General features: G+C 35.0%; 1 protein-coding gene across 1 annotated transcript in view; it reads right to left on the bottom strand.

The window, feature by feature from the left end:
• NSF (N-ethylmaleimide sensitive factor, vesicle fusing ATPase) overlaps positions 1 to 16,929 on the bottom strand; it is a 144,068-nt gene that overhangs the window by 100,106 nt on the left and 27,033 nt on the right. The window contains exons 5-8 of the mRNA XM_072746950.1: positions 9,585 to 9,751; positions 6,537 to 6,644; positions 6,011 to 6,086; positions 3,526 to 3,681 (exon numbers count right to left, since the gene is read on the bottom strand). Coding sequence (XP_072603051.1) covers positions 3,526 to 3,681; positions 6,011 to 6,086; positions 6,537 to 6,644; positions 9,585 to 9,751 — 507 coding nt within the window. The remainder of the gene's footprint in view (positions 1 to 3,525; positions 3,682 to 6,010; positions 6,087 to 6,536; positions 6,645 to 9,584; positions 9,752 to 16,929) is intronic.

Raw genomic sequence — 16,929 nt, 5'->3', positions numbered from 1 at the left:
GGCCTTCAGTCTACACACCTTTTTGCTTTCAGCTCTAAAACGGGTAACTTCTGCCAAGGTCCCTTTCCTTACATACATGTAAATCTAGTCCTAAAACTACATTAAAAGATGCTAATTCTTTAATAATTATTCCACTGTTCTTTGAAGAGGTTTGTAGGTTTTTGTTTGTTTGCTTGCTCCACCATTTACAACTTAGGGGTAATTGCCAGGGATGCTGAAAAATGAAATTTCTTTATAGAATATCTTTGTCAACAAAAGAGCCACAACTGAGAATTGAGGGAATCAATCAATTAATTATCCTAACACTCTCTACAAACTGCATGCAAGGGAGTAAATGTGGTAAATGTCCGAACAGAGGTATACTTTCAGCTAACACTTTACTGTGCTCAAGGATGGCAATCAGAGTTTATTCGCTGAGACTTTCAGACACCAGTATATAATGCCCACACTTCTATCCTGGGACTCAGAAAGTGCTCCAGGACATTTACTGCATGTGTGTGACCTCATCTGACCTTGAATGTTCTTGCATCACTGTGTGATGCTGTTTGGCCCTTTAGTCTTCATCTATCTCACCAGCAACATTCTGCATGTTTCTAAACTACATCCTCAATCCTGGAAAGTAACATGAAGTTTGGCAAGACAAAGGAAAGAACTGTATTATCTAGAAGCAGAATTATCACTCATAAACACAATGAGAGAAGAGAATTCTAAATTGATCACTCTAAACTTACAACTTTAATACATAGGCAAAAAAAGATCCATTTAGTTAAGATTCCTACTTGCAAAGCAGACATAACCCTAGACTCCGTGGTAAACACAATGATTTGGTCTCAGGCCAAAAGTTCTCTGCTTTAAACAAAACAGCCTCATAACCTACATAAATTATCCTTCTCTAATCACTATTTTTTTTCCCACTTTGATTTAAATAATCGCACCCAGTATTAGATCCCCAGTTGAACTTAGCTACTTAGTTAACAAACAGTGAGGAAAAAATCAGCTAATTTTGTTCCCACCTGGCAGGGTAAAAGAACACAAGGTATATATACAAAAAGAACTTGTGTGTGTGGAGGGGTATTTTATATTCTATCCAAATGTAAGCAATCTATTATATACTTTTATCAAAGCTAATGAAAATTTTATAACCCCACTGTTCTTGGACTGAAATGAGGTATTCTACTCTGTAATTCCCCCAAATTCAAAAGAAAAAAGACAACTCTAATGGAAAATAGGAAATGACACATGCATAGCAAGAAAATTATTTCCCAGCCATTTACCATAAAAATGTAGCTTTATGACACTGACAATCTTCATTCAGAATAAAATAATGTCTTTCAATTTATCTCAAAAGCAAATATAGTTTTATACTTTTTGCCTTTTAAATCAAATTGACAATACATGCATCCTGATGGTGAAAAGCCATAAAGAGGAAAAAAAAATGTTTAAAGAATAAAACTCATTTTTTGTCCAATTAGTGTAAAAATATCAGAAAAATAAATCCACAAAAAAGGTTCTAGATAGTAGCAGTCTCAAACAAAATTCAAATTCATGGTTCTTAATCAAAAAACATGTTGACATAACAAAACACAAAGTATTATAATTTAATTTCAATATGGATTGCAGAAACACAGATTAAATTCACTCAAAAAGGGATCCCTGGGTGGCGCAGCAGTTTAGCGCCTGCCTTTGGCCCAGGGCGCGATCCTGGAGACCCGGGATCGAATCCCACATCAGGCTCCCGGTGCATGGAGCCTGCTTCTCCCTCTGCCTGTGTCTCTGCCTCTCTCTCTCTCTGTGACTATCATAAATAAATAAAAAATTAAAAAAATAAAAATAAAAATAAATAAATTCACTCAAAAATTCCAAATCTGTTTTGACTTAATTCCAAGCTTTTCAACAGCCGGGAAAGTCACAAATCGACTAATATGAGCTTTGCTCCTTTACATATTATTTACCCAACTGCAGAAAGAGGCTCTAATGAGCAGGGTTTGGATAATGCACAAACAGGAAATGCATATCTGAATAACTGAATAACTTGATAGTTTCCAAACTGTGAGAAAATATTTACAATATAATGAAAAGATATGGCTTATTACAGAGGCCATTTTTTTCTACTCATTGGCTAGATAATATAAATCTTCAAAGAAACAGAATCATTAGACTCTGCACAGAGCTCAGTCTTGAAAACCAGTAAAAATATACCACAAGAATAACTTAGAATATTTAAAATTATCCTTTTTATCTCTCCTGATACCCAAAATACATACAAACAACATTTCCATGTCTTGATCAAAAAGCTTTATGGACTTACTGTGCTTCAAAACACACATTACCAAGATAGTGAATTACCACATTTTTTAATACTATGTTCCAAATTAAAATTGTTTTTTATGGACTTGGCCTTTGTTATCGCTCAATGTTATTGCCATCTCAAGGTGTATAAAACTCAGGTGATGAGGGTCTCTGTCATTTTCTCTTAATCCAACTCCAAACTCGACCTTTACCCAGAGAACAGGTGTGTGCTGTGTCTGTAATTTATCAGAGTGAACAGCCAGGCAGAGAAGCTACCAACAATAGGAAGCTAATAAAACCAAGCACTTAGTGCCTAGAAAGCAGTTCTTTTCCCCACCATACTTTTATCTCCCAGTAGCAATGTAAAGATAAAAAATGATGGAGGCGAGGGGAGTAATATATTCATGTTCCTTCAGGTTTTTTGAAGACTCTGACTTTATACTAATAGTCTGCCAGAAGCTGTTATGTTATAAATTCCTTTCTCAGATATTCCGTTGCTCACATTCCAATTCGACCTATGATATGGATATGAGAACAGTCATGACAGCATTTCCACTAGAGCAAATAAAGCCACTTCAGTCTACAGATAAATTAAATAAACCTTCAAGAAGAAAATGATAAATGCATAACACATTTCTTTATATGCAATATAGAAACTCCCATGTATATCCTGCATTTGTCTTTTTGGATCAAACTTACCTAATTTAAAAACATGCCAAGAATCCATTTACTAGTTGTGAAGACATACTAATTGGGTCATGCAACAGCACAATAAAAAGAAGTAGCAGCTAATGTAAAATAATGCCCACGGTTAATAGATAATGATGATTCAGCAGGGTAAATCTGATCCACAGTGATGTTTAGAGTCAGGTGAAATTTCTAAATATGCCCTAGAGAAGACCTTTTATAAATAAGTAAATAAAATGAAATTCCTAAATATGTCCACACACAAATATACTTAAATAAATAAGTCATTAAGATAAAGCAACCACAAATATTTTTATTTTCCCTATAAAACTCAAATGTAATTTAAAAAATTCTAATACTTCAAAACTTGTTTAGAAAACTTTTTTTTTTTAAAGAAATAAAAAGTTAAAACACAAAAACACTGGCAGGCCTGAAAAATAATTTCGAAACATTATTGGGGGAAAAAAAAAAAAAAGACTTCATTGCATTCTTTAAAAAAAAAAAAAAAAACAATACAAGATTTTACCAAATTTTCCTTTTTAAACTCACCCATCTGCTCCACAATCTCTGGAGGAAATACTCGAGAAGCAAATGCTCGTCGAAAAATATCTGAAAATTCTTTGTCCAGACCTCCTATTCCCATTTTTTCAAAGTTCCAGTCAGGATTGATGATAGACTGGCGATTTTCCTTGGTTTTAGCTTTGCCTATGTCAAACAAAGATAATCAATGTGAAACAAGAACTTCATTACTAGGTGAAAAAAGACAGAAATTGCTGGGCATCCTTAATGAATAAAGAGAAGGTACCCTATACAAAGATGAACATGCTCTTAGCTGATTTTCAAATAAGAAGAATACGTTTTGCTATGTTAACTACTTTGTCTGGACCCATTCAGGGCCAGTAAATCACTTCCAAAATGTCTAAACTCATGCAGTAGTCCATTTGTGATCAATCCATGAAGCCAGTCTTATTAACCTCTAATCCTAATCAAGTTAACCAACTTGGCTGATTAAACACTATGTGTACATCTGATGAAGACAACACTAGTTGCTAGAAATGCAACTGAAATCTAGCAATCCCTCACGGCTCCTGAAGCAAGTGCATTTAAAAATACATATGTTTATCTAGATTAAGTTTATAAACTGTGTATAACCTCTTAACCTGGAAAGATGCACTAAGTCTGATGTCTTATTTTTTCTCCACTTGCACACAAAAGTCTGAAATCATCCTTAAGTCTTAATGATTTCAAAATCCATGTTTTCAAATTTCCACAGATAAAAATTATCTAACTTAAAGGTCATAGTGCCACCTAAAGTAACTCGGGAGAACCACATTAGCCATCTCAAAAACAATAAACGCACTTTAGAGCACTCTACTATAAACAAAAAAGAAAGTGATATAGTTTCTTTAAAACTAGAGAAGAAAAAGTCACATTAGGCAAAGTTTATCCTAGATGGTGATTTTATGGTTAGTTTTGTGGACTCAACATTTCTTTATAATGTGATCAAAAATATATTTCTTACACTCTACTGCCCTCCTGTGGCCAAATTTACATCATGGTAAATTAGTACACCATTTTATCAATGGAAAAAAGCCTATCAATCACATCTTTGCATGAATTACTTAGAAATACCAACACTGTATGAAAGTCATGCAACTCCCTTAAGATACCTTAACAAAAGGTGTATTAAAGGTGTGTAAAATACAAAGAACTCACTTCAGAAATGTATTGAATAAAAAAAAAAAGAAATATATTGAATCAATAACAGGAGATTCTGATAAATCCTATACCCATAAAACAACATACATAGTCATTAAAAATTATATTGTTGAGGTATATTAAGAAGCTTGTTAAGAAATAAAGCAAATTATAATATATGAAAATAGAATCAAATTTTAAAATTTTAGAGTGTGTGAGTTGTTTTTCAGTGAATGTCTATTTTATGAAACCAGTATTTTATTGTAAAATTAAGAAAAAAACTGGTAAGAAAGGAATGATAATTTACAGATCAAGAAAAAAGATCACATATTTGAAGGTAAATAACCTTGGAGATAATGGTGCACAATCAATGAAAATCCTCTACTTTCTACTGGGGAAGAAGACATCAGCATAGTGAAAATCACCCTAAATCAGAATTACTATAGAGTTAATGATATCATCATTCTGGTGAGTTACTTTTCTTAGAGTCCAATCTGCACTATTTTAATATAATAAAAGCAAGGCTAACATACAAGAGTAGGACAGAGCTATGAATCTATTGGGAAGACTGTCTTTACCTGTACATTCACCATTTAACTCAATCACTAACAGAAGTGATGCCAGTATCACATCTAACACACCACTAAGTGAAGGGTAGTCTGCAAATAACTGACCAGTTCTCAAGGTACATACAGAAACCTTATGCACCAAGGTGTGTAAAGACAGTGGAAGCCTGACGAACTGTCAGAAAAGACTATGGAAACTAAACTAAACACAACGTGAAATCCTGAATCAGATCCTATAACCGAAAGGACATGATGCAAAAAAAACTAGTGAAACCCAAATAAAGCCTGCAGTTTCGATGGTAGCAGTGTAACTGTGTTAACTTAGTTTGAGTAATTGTGCTATGATTATTTGAGATGTAACACCAAGGATGCTGGTGAAGTATAGAGAAACTCCCTAAACTATTTTCGCAAATATTCTGTAAGCCTGAACTTATCTCAAAACTTATAGATTAACATTAATTTTATTCTGTATTTTTTTCCTGGTTTTTAGTGTGATTGCTAGGAAGTTAAAAATTACACATAAGGCTCACATTCCATTTTTATTGGACAACGAGGATCTGGTGAACATTTTGAACTTTTTTTTCTCAACTTTTTTTCTGTGTATCAGCACAGCTGACAGTGATGAAATACTTCGTGGATTTGTGGTAAGTCTTCTCAATGAAGGTGCCCTTATTATCCTCCCAGACTTAAAAATCAGGGTAGTTGAGCCACATATGATAACAGAGATAGTCCCACTTCATTCAGAGTTTTCAAAAAATTGCAAATCTTACCAATAAGATTGAGTGATGAATTTTCTGCTTTTTCAAATGCAACCTGACTGTTCCCAACAACCAGTCCTACTTCAATCTGTATAAAAAGACAATAATTAGTAGTCTAATAGTGAACTTCTAGACTTTCCAAAGCAAGGCCAAAAATGACAAGAAATAAGGTCTCTTTGAGCAAAGCAAATCTTCCAAACTATTATCTAAGTTACATTTATTTTTGTTTCCATTGAATTTCAGTGCATATATCTTTTGAAAATGCCGGTCTTACTGTTATTATTGTATACAATAAATATCATCTGCATTCAACTAGGATTACGAGTACACTTACAAATTTCAATTACTATTAAGTCTGCAAGGGTATTTTATGCTATATTTAAAAAATAGCGTTAGCTATAAAAGCAATGTTTTCTCCCTATTACCTTAAAACAAAGAGTACATAATAAGAAAGAAATCACTGAGCAAGAGAATGGCTACAAATGTTATATTAACCTGCACAAGTCACATCACAATGATTATTAGAAATAAAACATACCTTCTGTCTTTTACCTGTCGCGGGCTCTCCCTTCAGGATGCTAGGATCCATGGCTTCGATGTCCTTTACCAGCAAGCCAAAAAGTTTTTCATTGAAGCTAAACACAAGCTACATAGAAAAGAGATAAAGGGAGAAAAACCACTTTATGATATAATGGCTGGATTCTTACATCATCACCAGTGTTTTGCAAATGCAGGGAAGGCAGTTTTCTCCTGTATCCCTCTCAAATTTGTTCGACAGGCAAACTACTCACACAGGCAATGAGAGGAAAAGGGAACTAACATTTATTGAGTATCTTCATGTGCCAAACACTACAAGAAGTCCTATACTTAATACTCACAAACTCTCCTAGAAACAGACAGTCTTCCTCAGTTTTACTAGTAAGGGAGCTGAGATCAAGAGAGGGCCTAAGCAATGGAAGTCAGAGTCATAGTACATGACAGTGCCAGGATTCAACGTTGGGTCCATGACTCAAAGATTCATGCCTTTCTACCACCCACAAATTTACAGACAACTTTTGTTTTTTGTTTTTTTTTTATTTTTAGAAATTTTTTTTAAATTTTTATTTATTTATGATAGTCACAGAGAGATAGAGAGAGAGAGAGGCAGAGACACAGGCAGAGGGAGAAGCAGGCTCCATGCACCGGGAGCCCGACGTGGGACTCGATCCCGGGTCTCCAGGATCGCGCCCTGGGCCAAAGGCAGGCGCCAAACCGCTGCGCCACCCAGGGATCCCCTACAGACAACTTTTGAATGCTTTTTATTCACCAAGTATTTACGAGCGCCTTCTACAATCTAGGCTCTCTTCTACTTGCTGGAGTATAACACTAACTATAGCAGACAAAGCTGATGGCCAACCCTGCCACTAATGACCACTACAAATGGGAATCAATGCTAGGAACAGTGATTTGGGGTAAGATATTTATTTCTTCTCTGTATCACAGTAGATTTTTCTCTCTTGGGTTTATAAACATCTGCATGTTACTGGGTTTTAAATGATTACAAATACCAAAGCATTTTCTATTAAAGCAGTAAAGCTAAAGGAAAAGGTAAAAACAGTGAAGTCTAGGTAAGCAATTTGAGCATAATTATTCACCAAAAAGTGTAGGGACCCAGAAGCAATACAGTATACAGCTCAAAAAGCAATGGACAGGTGGTCAACAAATGAACAGAGGACCATTGTGTTGGGGAGCCTCTTGGACTATCTAATCTGGAAGAGGACTAGACTGGATATCTAGCCCCTCACCTCATTCTACTTACATCAAAGTACTTAACAGTACATGGCATTTCTTGCTTTTTTTTCTGTCTTCCTCAATTAGAAAGGAAGCTCTGAAAAAATAGGAATTGTGTGTATTTTGCTCACTGCTGATCTGCTAGGCCTAAAATAGTAGCTGAAACATAGTAGGTTATCTAGTAAATATTTAATTAACTGTTCAATTAACTAATAGGTTCTTGTCTCAGCTATGGCCCTGGCTGTATAGCCATAGGCATGTCATTTATGTTTTCTGAATTTAAAAATTATTCATTTGCAAAATGAGGAGGTTACTCAAGATGACCTCTGAGGTTCATTCTAATACCAGTACTCTTAAAAATAATAATAAATGCACTATATCCCTTTCCTATCTATCAGTCATTCGGTTTCCACTTATGGAAGTTTGATATTATAATGTATGGATTCTCCAGATTTCTGGTCTTGTTCTTCCAGATTTATGCCATTTGACTTAGATGAGAGGATCCAAAGAAATGACACTCCTTTCATCCAACAGCTATTTCTTTCTACCACTTCTCTCTCATTGTCTGTTCCACATACTTTCCCAGATGAGACCCTGCAAGGACAATCTCCGTAAGTCACTAGAGATCAGAATGCCATAAGCAGTGATTCATAAACTTTTTGGTCTCAGGATCCCTTTAAATGACTAAAAATTTATGAGAATCCTCAAAGATTTTGTTTAAATGGATTATATCCACTGGCATTCACTCTCATAGAAATTAGAACAAGAAACTTAAAATGTATTTATTAATATAAAAATGACAATAAGTTCATTATATGTGAACATAAATGATATTTTTAATTTTGAAAAAAGCTCGCCAATTTCCAAAATAAAAAATCTAAGTAAAACAGTGACACTGTCACATTTTTGCAAATCTTTTAATGTCTTGCTTAAAGGAAAACAGCTGGATCCTCACATCTGCTTTAATAGTCAATATACTCATGAGCTAGCACACATCACATAGTCTACAAAACACCACAGTATGTTTGTAAGAGAATAAGAGAAAAAAGAGACATAACATTTTGGTATTATTAGGAAGATACTTTGATTTCACAAACCCCTTGAAAGGGCCTCAGGAACCCTCTGAAGTCTCTGGACACATTTTGAGAACTTTTGCTATGGAGCTATGTATGACAGGAGGAAGGAGTTAGGAATAATTAATAAAAGTAACAAAGATAGAAACAAATCAGATGAGTAATGATTATTTATGTGTACAATTAAGCAGCAATTTATGAACTCACACAGCTTTTTTAAGTAAAATTTAAAAGAATTTCTTCCTAGGAGATTAACAATGTATTAACTGAAGTCAAAAAAAAGGGCAAGATCAGTAATATCACTTTTAAGGACAGAAAATCTGGGCTTCGGATGTTCCATGAAAAACCTGAAAACACACATACTTTTCTTAAGTTTCTCTAGTTCATAACCAAAAATGTTAAGAATTACTTTTCCACAGAAATATATCAGTGAAAGAGAAAACCATACAAAGACAAAACAAATGTCCCACAAAAAGAAAAGTTAGAAATCTGAGAGACGTAAGTTTGCAGTGTTCCCAAATTTTCAGAGCGAAGAGCTACTGTAACCGAAAAGCTACTTAAGAATTTTTCTGATCAGACTCAGAGGTTCAGGAAATGCATTTCCCTTGCTTTTTATCACTCAACTGAATATATCTGTCCATATGTGACGCTCCTCGCAGTTTCTAAAAAGTAGAATTAATTCTGAACTGCAGAGATTGGAATGCCTGTCAAGAGGGAGGAACAAAAAAAAAATTCAAAACCACCTGCTGTCCCACTGAGAATGCCTGGTTGTTGAACTGCTGAATGAATTCTGCTGCCATCTTGTCAGTATCGTACGGGTTGGAGTCAATGCTTTTTTTCTGCAGGAAATCAATCTCGATGGTCATTGTGCCAATGCATTGTTTGGCCTTGTCAAATGTGTACAAGGATACTAGGGAAAAAAGAAGAAGCATTTTTAAAATCACGAGGACACTGAACACTTGCTGTATTTTGAGTAACTAAAAGTTTCACATGAATGAAGCATAACAGAACTCGACCAAAAGGGGGCTTTCCATGGCAGAGGGACACACAGGTACAGATTAAAGAAAATAATATAACCACTGGAGATTTTGCTCCCCTCTGAATTAGGACAAATCCCTAATAATGCTGTCTCAATAGCACTATCCCTCTACCTTTACCCTTCATCCAACTCTTATAGGAAATCACAGCCCTCCCCACACTATCTCTACATCCTCCTCCTTCTCATTTAACAGAGGACAAAATGACAGTATGGAAAGCGCCAGTGGAGTTGGTATAGCATGTTGCTTTCAAACAAGATTTTTGTTTGACACAAGCAAGAACTAAGGTGAGAAGTGTGTGGAGTCTTTTGCCCTAGCAAGTTAGTTTGCAGGACAAAAACAAACAAACAACAAAAAAAAAAACTTGAAAAACAATATTTACTAGATGGGTTTGCTCCAGAGCAACTTAGAGTTTGACATTCTTTTTTAATACTATAAAAATATTCACTGAGCACCCACCATAACCAGGGAACTACAGTAACTACTACATGTATGACATGTAAAAGAAAGCAAGGACCATATTTTTAACTCATCTTTGTACAAACAGCATCTAACAACAAAAAACCTAATCTCCATGCTAATAAAAGGAGGCAAGACAAAGGGATGTTGGAGTCTATGTTTCAATAGATTCTGTTGAGTGTAAAAATCTAAGTAAATTATCTAGCTTTCTGTGCCTTGATTTGTTATATCTGTAAAACAAGGAAGATGGAACTACATAGACCTTTGCTTCTTCTATTCCCCAAATTCTGTTCTAAACTTATTTCTTATAGTCTAGTCAGTTGAATTATATATAAGAATTTTTTGTAAATCGTCTGAATGAAATTGCTTATATAATCATATTTTTATATTTTGGTTTGCCATTGTAAAGGCGGGCACGTAAAGATAAACATTTTTGAAAGCAAAATAATTAAGAAAGCCAGGGTAAGGAATAGAAAGTTCACTGAAGATCAAAGAATAAGTACAAGTCTCAGCTGAAAGTTTTAGAATACTTTCCTGCCTCCACTTCTGGGTGTTTTATTCTTAAACATTTCCTAGAACATACAGATTTCCTAGAACTTAACAGGTTATATGTTAAGTAATTTTCATAAGCAACAGAACCTAATTGTTTCCTCATATAGTGAAAATCAGTATAGAATAAAATATTAATGTAAAATAAGTAAGTTGATTCAGAAATTCCATATCTAAGTGTCTGTACCAAAAAGACTACTGAACATTTATCTAAAAAAAGATCTAAAAAAATAAAAAATAAAAAAAATAAAAAATAAAAAGAGATCTATACCGAGGTTCCTTGCAGCATTATTTGTAACAGTCAAATGTTGAAAAAACACTGATCAGAAGCAGAATGATGAATAAAATGTAGCATATATATATATAATGTGGAATACTATACAGCAATTAAAAACTTGATGTATATTTAATAAAGATGGATGGGTTATTAATATATAATTTTTAAAAGATTTTATTTACTTATTCATGAGAGACACAGAGAGAGAAGCAGAGACACAGGCAGAGGGAGAAGTAGGCTCCATGCAGGGAGCCTGATGTGGGACTCAATCCCGGGTCTCCAGGATCACGCCCTGGGTTGAAGGCAGCAAACCGCTGAGCCATCAGGGCTGCCCTTAATATATAATATTCAGTAAAAAAAACTGTGCTGCAAAGGGAATCCCTGGGTGGCTCAGCGGTTTAGCACCTGCCTTCGGCCCAGGGCGTGATCCTGGAGTACCGGGATCAAGTCCCACATCGGGCTCCCTGCATGGAGCCTGCTTCTCCCTCTGCCTGTGTTGTGTCTCTGCCTCTCTCTCTCTGTGTCTTTCATGAATAAATAAATAAAATCTTTTAAAAAAACTGTACTGCAAAAAGAGTCATACAGTATGATACCTCTGTGCATTAAAGGCTCAAAAAATGATTCTACAATGTCATGTGTATTTATATATGTGTGTATTCACACCTATATATATACATCTATGTGCATATATACCTGTGTGTACCACCTATATATCAAGAAACTTGAATAAGTGTATTAAAATATCATTATTACTATCATTTTCAAATATGCTTTAAAACAAGGTCAGTGTTCCTAAACAGAAAAGACCAAGCTGTTTCAATTTCAAATGCTGCAGGCAGTACCACGGACAGTACCACAGGCAGCACCATGGTCAGCACCACTGGCAGCCCCAAAGGGACAGGTGCCCTGAAGGTTTCATCCAGGAGCAAAGAAGTGTTAAAAGGTTGAGAATGTTTTCTCATTTTATGATTAATAGCAATTCAATGCCAAAGACTAATAAAAATTATTTTTATAAGCAAAGAATATTAGAGGCAGTGCTTTGAATAAACAGACATTACAAATGAAAAGGTCAAATGGTCAAAAAACGTGTTAATTGGACATCAGTCTGTAATACTTAAAATATGTAAATGATTCTTCTAGAAGATTCCTTCACACTAAAATCACTGACTTGACTAAAAAAAATTCTCACCTTACAGACAGAATGCCTGTTTTAGATTCTTTGAATTAGCATCCTCCTTCACACCACACGTGCTATCCTATCTGTACCCACATTGCTTACACTGAACCAGCTTTCTACCTTTATGGCCACATCATCCACATCACCAGGCCTCCAAACTCTGCCTTGCCTCAAACTGATTCTACCCTAGTCCCACCTGATCACTTAGTTTTATAATTTTGTTCATTAAGGCTGTTTGATCCACTTTATTAAAAAATATTTTATTTTTTAAGTAATCTCTACACTCAACATGGGGCTCAAACCCACAACACCAAGATCAAGAGTCACATGCTCTACCAACTGAGCCCACCAGGTGCCCTGTTTAATTCACCTATTAAAGAAGTGACTTTACAATCAAGACAACCACTTCTGGTAGCAGAAAAAATGCTTTAAACATAATTTAAGTCACAAAACACATTTCTCAACTCATCAAGATTTATAACCTTGAATTTTCACACCGTAATTAATCTATATTAAAGGTTAAATTTAGGCACTCTCTTAACTATATTCAGAAAAGTTTGAAGAAGTAAGAATCCTATGCTACATACACACCCATTTTCTCACTAGATTTAATAAGCATGCATTTGTTTTTTTTTTTTTTTAACTTCTTCCAATGTCTGTAAATAAGGAACGCTGGTTTCATGCATGACCTACTTCATGCTGGTGCTGAACTCCTTCACTGTCTCAGCTTCTCACTATGCTTCAGGTAAAGGGGTTAGAGTTAAGGGAATCACTTATGTCACTGTTTCTTAAAATGTGACTGAGGAACCACTTAACAGTGAGTGTTAAAAACACAGATTCCTGAATCAGACTTCTCAAGGAAAGGGCCCTGAGAATATTAAAAAAAAAAAAACAAAAACAAAAACAAAAAAACACCTCTACAGGTGTTTCTCCCAGGTATGTTTGGAAAGCACTAATTATGCAACTTTCCACAAGCTACCCATATCTAAAGTAATTTCCTTTATTTTCACCCCAATTAAAATTTTATCCCTTATCCTATTTCCACAAAGGAAGGAAAAAAGCCACCTAAAAATGACCCCAATATTTAAGTTCCCTCTAACTAAAAAAAAAAAATTAAATTTTTAAAAAGTTCCCATGAAAATTTGAAAAAAAATAACTCCACAGATTTACTATCAAAAGAAAACATATAACAAAATACTGTAGTGTTTCAGCTGAAGTGTCTTTCACTCAAAATACCAACCACGAACTATAAATATGTATGTAACATTTTAAACTGAATAAAATACCCTCAAACAAGTACATAAAAATATAATAAAACAGAAGATTAAACGTAAGAACACGAATAGACAAAAGAAATGCAATAAGTTTTTGAAACTCAGGAAAGAGACTGAAGGAAAAGATAAAACTATTTCAGAGTGAATCATAAATTACAAACTGCCCATTGGAGAGTATATTCAAATTAATGTTCAGTAAGAGGCAGTGAAAGAAGAGGAAAACAACCAAATAATAAAAATAAGAGAAAAAAAATATTTTAAGAACAAAGAGGAGGCACCTGGGTGTCTTAGTCAGTTAAGCATCCAACTCTTGATTTCTGCTCAAGTCATGAGCTCAGGGTTGTGCAATCAAGCCCAGAGTGAGGTTCTGTGCTCAGTGGGGAATCTGCTTCTCTCCTTCTCCCTCGCCCTCTGCACCTCCCCTTGCCTCATCCCCCACATACTCCTCCTAACTCTCTCTAAAATAAATAAATAAATCTTTAAAGAAAGGGCAGGGGCGCCTGGGTGGCTCAGTTGGTTAAGCATCCAACTCTTTTTTTTTTAAGATTTTATTTATTTACTCATGAAAGACACACACAGAGAGAGAGGCAGAGACATAGGCAGAGGGAGAAGCAGGCTCTATGCAGGGAGCCCAACATGGGACTCGATCCGGGTCTCCAGGATCACACCCTGGGCCGAAGGCAGGCACCAAACCGCTGAGCCACCCAGGGATTTCCAGCATCCAACTCTTGATTTCAGCTCAGATCATGATCTCAGGGTTGTGAGACTGAGCCCCATATCCAGTTCTGTGCTCAATGAGGAGCATGCTTGAGATTCTCTCTCCCTCTGCCCCTCTCCCTGGCTTATGCTCGCGCTCTCTCTCTCTTTCTCTCTCTCTCTCTCTCTCTCTCTCTCTATATATATATATATATATATATATATAATAAACAGTAAGGATATTAGATTTCAAATACAGAAAAATCCTCAGGGCCCCCGGGCTGAAAAACTGAAGTACTTATAAAGGTAAGAAAATCAGATTGGAAAAAAAAAAATCAGATTGGTATCAGACCTCTCAAGAGCATCATACAATGCAAGGCAATTGTAGTGCAGTATTTTCAAGAAATTCAAAAGAGGAAAACAAGCCCAGAATTTTATACCCAGCCAAGCTGCTCTTGAAATAGCAGAGATCTAAAGAAAATAGTCTGAATATGCAAGAGCTTAATGAATACTATACACATATATACTTCCTGGAGGAATCTACTAGAGCATAGGTTTTATTCAACCAAGTAGAAACTGGCAAAAGGACTGATCATAATCATTTAAGGACTTCATTGTAGAGTTAAGACTAAAACAAGTATGGGTCATGTGCAGAAGAACAGCATGTAAATACCATGCTCTGACAAAGAAGAAAGAAAGCAACTAATATGTACAGCATGGTGACCATAATTAATAATATTAAACTGCATATTTGAAAGTGTCTACGAGAATAGACCTTAAAAGTTCCCATCACAAGAAAAAACTATTTTTGTAACTATGTAAGGTGATGGATATTAACTAGACTCGTGGTGATCATTAGCAACATATACAGATACTAATCACTATGTTTTATACCTGAGACTAATACGTCAGTTATACCTCAATTTTTGAAAATTTGCTTCTCCCACTCAAAAAAAATATTTAAAATTTGAAAAAAAAAAAAGCAGGTAACAAAATGGGAGGAGAAAGGGAAAGGTAGAAAATGAGCAATAACTGTTGTACAGACAACAGATGACAGTCAAAGAATATCACTTAGAACTGACAGAATTTTTGAAAAGGTCAAGTAAGAAGAAAAAAGAGGGGACTAAGGGTACTATGAGAGGTATAAATGCAAAATTAATCATTAAAAAAGAAATATAAACACTCCTAAATACCAAAATAAAAATTTTAAAATAGCAAAGATGACATACCAAATAGGGAAACACAAATGAAATGTAAAATAACAGAATTGAGACAAAATACATCAGTCATATCAATAACTCTAAATGGGCTTACTGGAAGAAGATTTCAAATTAGCTCATAAAGCAAAACCCAACTCTAAAAATTAAAAACAGTAAGAAAGCAAGGTTTGTGATCCTGACATCAAAGTACATTTTGCAAAAAATAAAAAAGCAAAGTATATTTTGCAACACGTTAAACAAGACAAAGGATACTTTTTGATGCTAGTAGCCACAATTCAGATTAAAAATATAACAGTTTTGAATATTTACATACCAAATAACACAGAAACTACTATGTAAAGTAGAAACTACATGAGACACAAGGAAAATAGAAAAATACTGAGAAGATTTTAACACACAACTCTCGGTGCACAACAGGGCAAGTGATCACCAATAAGTGAGACTATAGAAGATCTAAATAGCATAATCAGTAAAGCAGAGATTCTGGACATGCAGCGAACACTACACCCTGATAACAGAATATACCTCCATCTCAGTACACATGAAACATTTTCTTTCTTTGCATGTGTGGGCAAGTAAGCACAAGTGAGATGAATATGCTTGAGATGTACCCTCTTTGCAAAGTTTAAGTACACGATGCAGTATTGTTAACAACAGTCACCATGCTGTACATCCAATACTTACTCATATAACTGAAGCTTTGCACCCTTTGACCACAGAAATCCCCATCTTACAAATGTATTTTTCAAAAACATCACCACAATGAAAGCAAAACAAAAATACCTGAAGATTAGAGAAATGACAGCTAAATACAATACACGGAACTGAACTAGATCCTACACTGAAGGGGGAAACGCTGTAAAGGAAATAACTGGAACAATTATCAAAATTAAATTATGGACTACAGATTAAAGTTTCAATGTTTAATTATATTAACTTTTACTTCCTGAATTCAATTACTATAAGAGCCCATCTTCTTTCTAAGGAAATACACACAAAAGTATTAGATGTAAACAAGTTTCAGATTTCTGAAACTTAATCTCAAATGGTTCAGGAAACAAAAGTGAACATGAGTGTACAGAGACAGAAAATGAATTTTTAAAATATGAAAATTGGGATCCCTGGGTGGCTCAGCGGTTTGGCGCCTGCCTTAAGCCCAGGGTGTGATCCTGGAGACCCGGGATCGAGTCCCACGTTGGGCTCCCTGCATGGAGCCTGCTTCTCTCTCTCTGCCTATGTCTCTCCTTCTCTCTCTGTATCTCTCATGAATAAATAAATTAAATCTTTAAAAAATAATAAAAATATGAAAATTGGTGAATCTAGGTAAAAGTAGTATATAGGAATTCTGATCAGCCCTGTATCAGGCTCCCTGCTCAGCAGAGAGTCTGCCTCTCCCTCT

Source organism: Vulpes vulpes, chromosome 2 (genome assembly GCF_048418805.1).
Source record: "Vulpes vulpes isolate BD-2025 chromosome 2, VulVul3, whole genome shotgun sequence".
NCBI classification, from domain to species: domain Eukaryota; kingdom Metazoa; phylum Chordata; class Mammalia; order Carnivora; family Canidae; genus Vulpes; species Vulpes vulpes.
The sequence above is the reverse complement of the archived record's forward strand: the minus strand, read 5'-3'. Positions and strand labels throughout refer to the sequence as shown.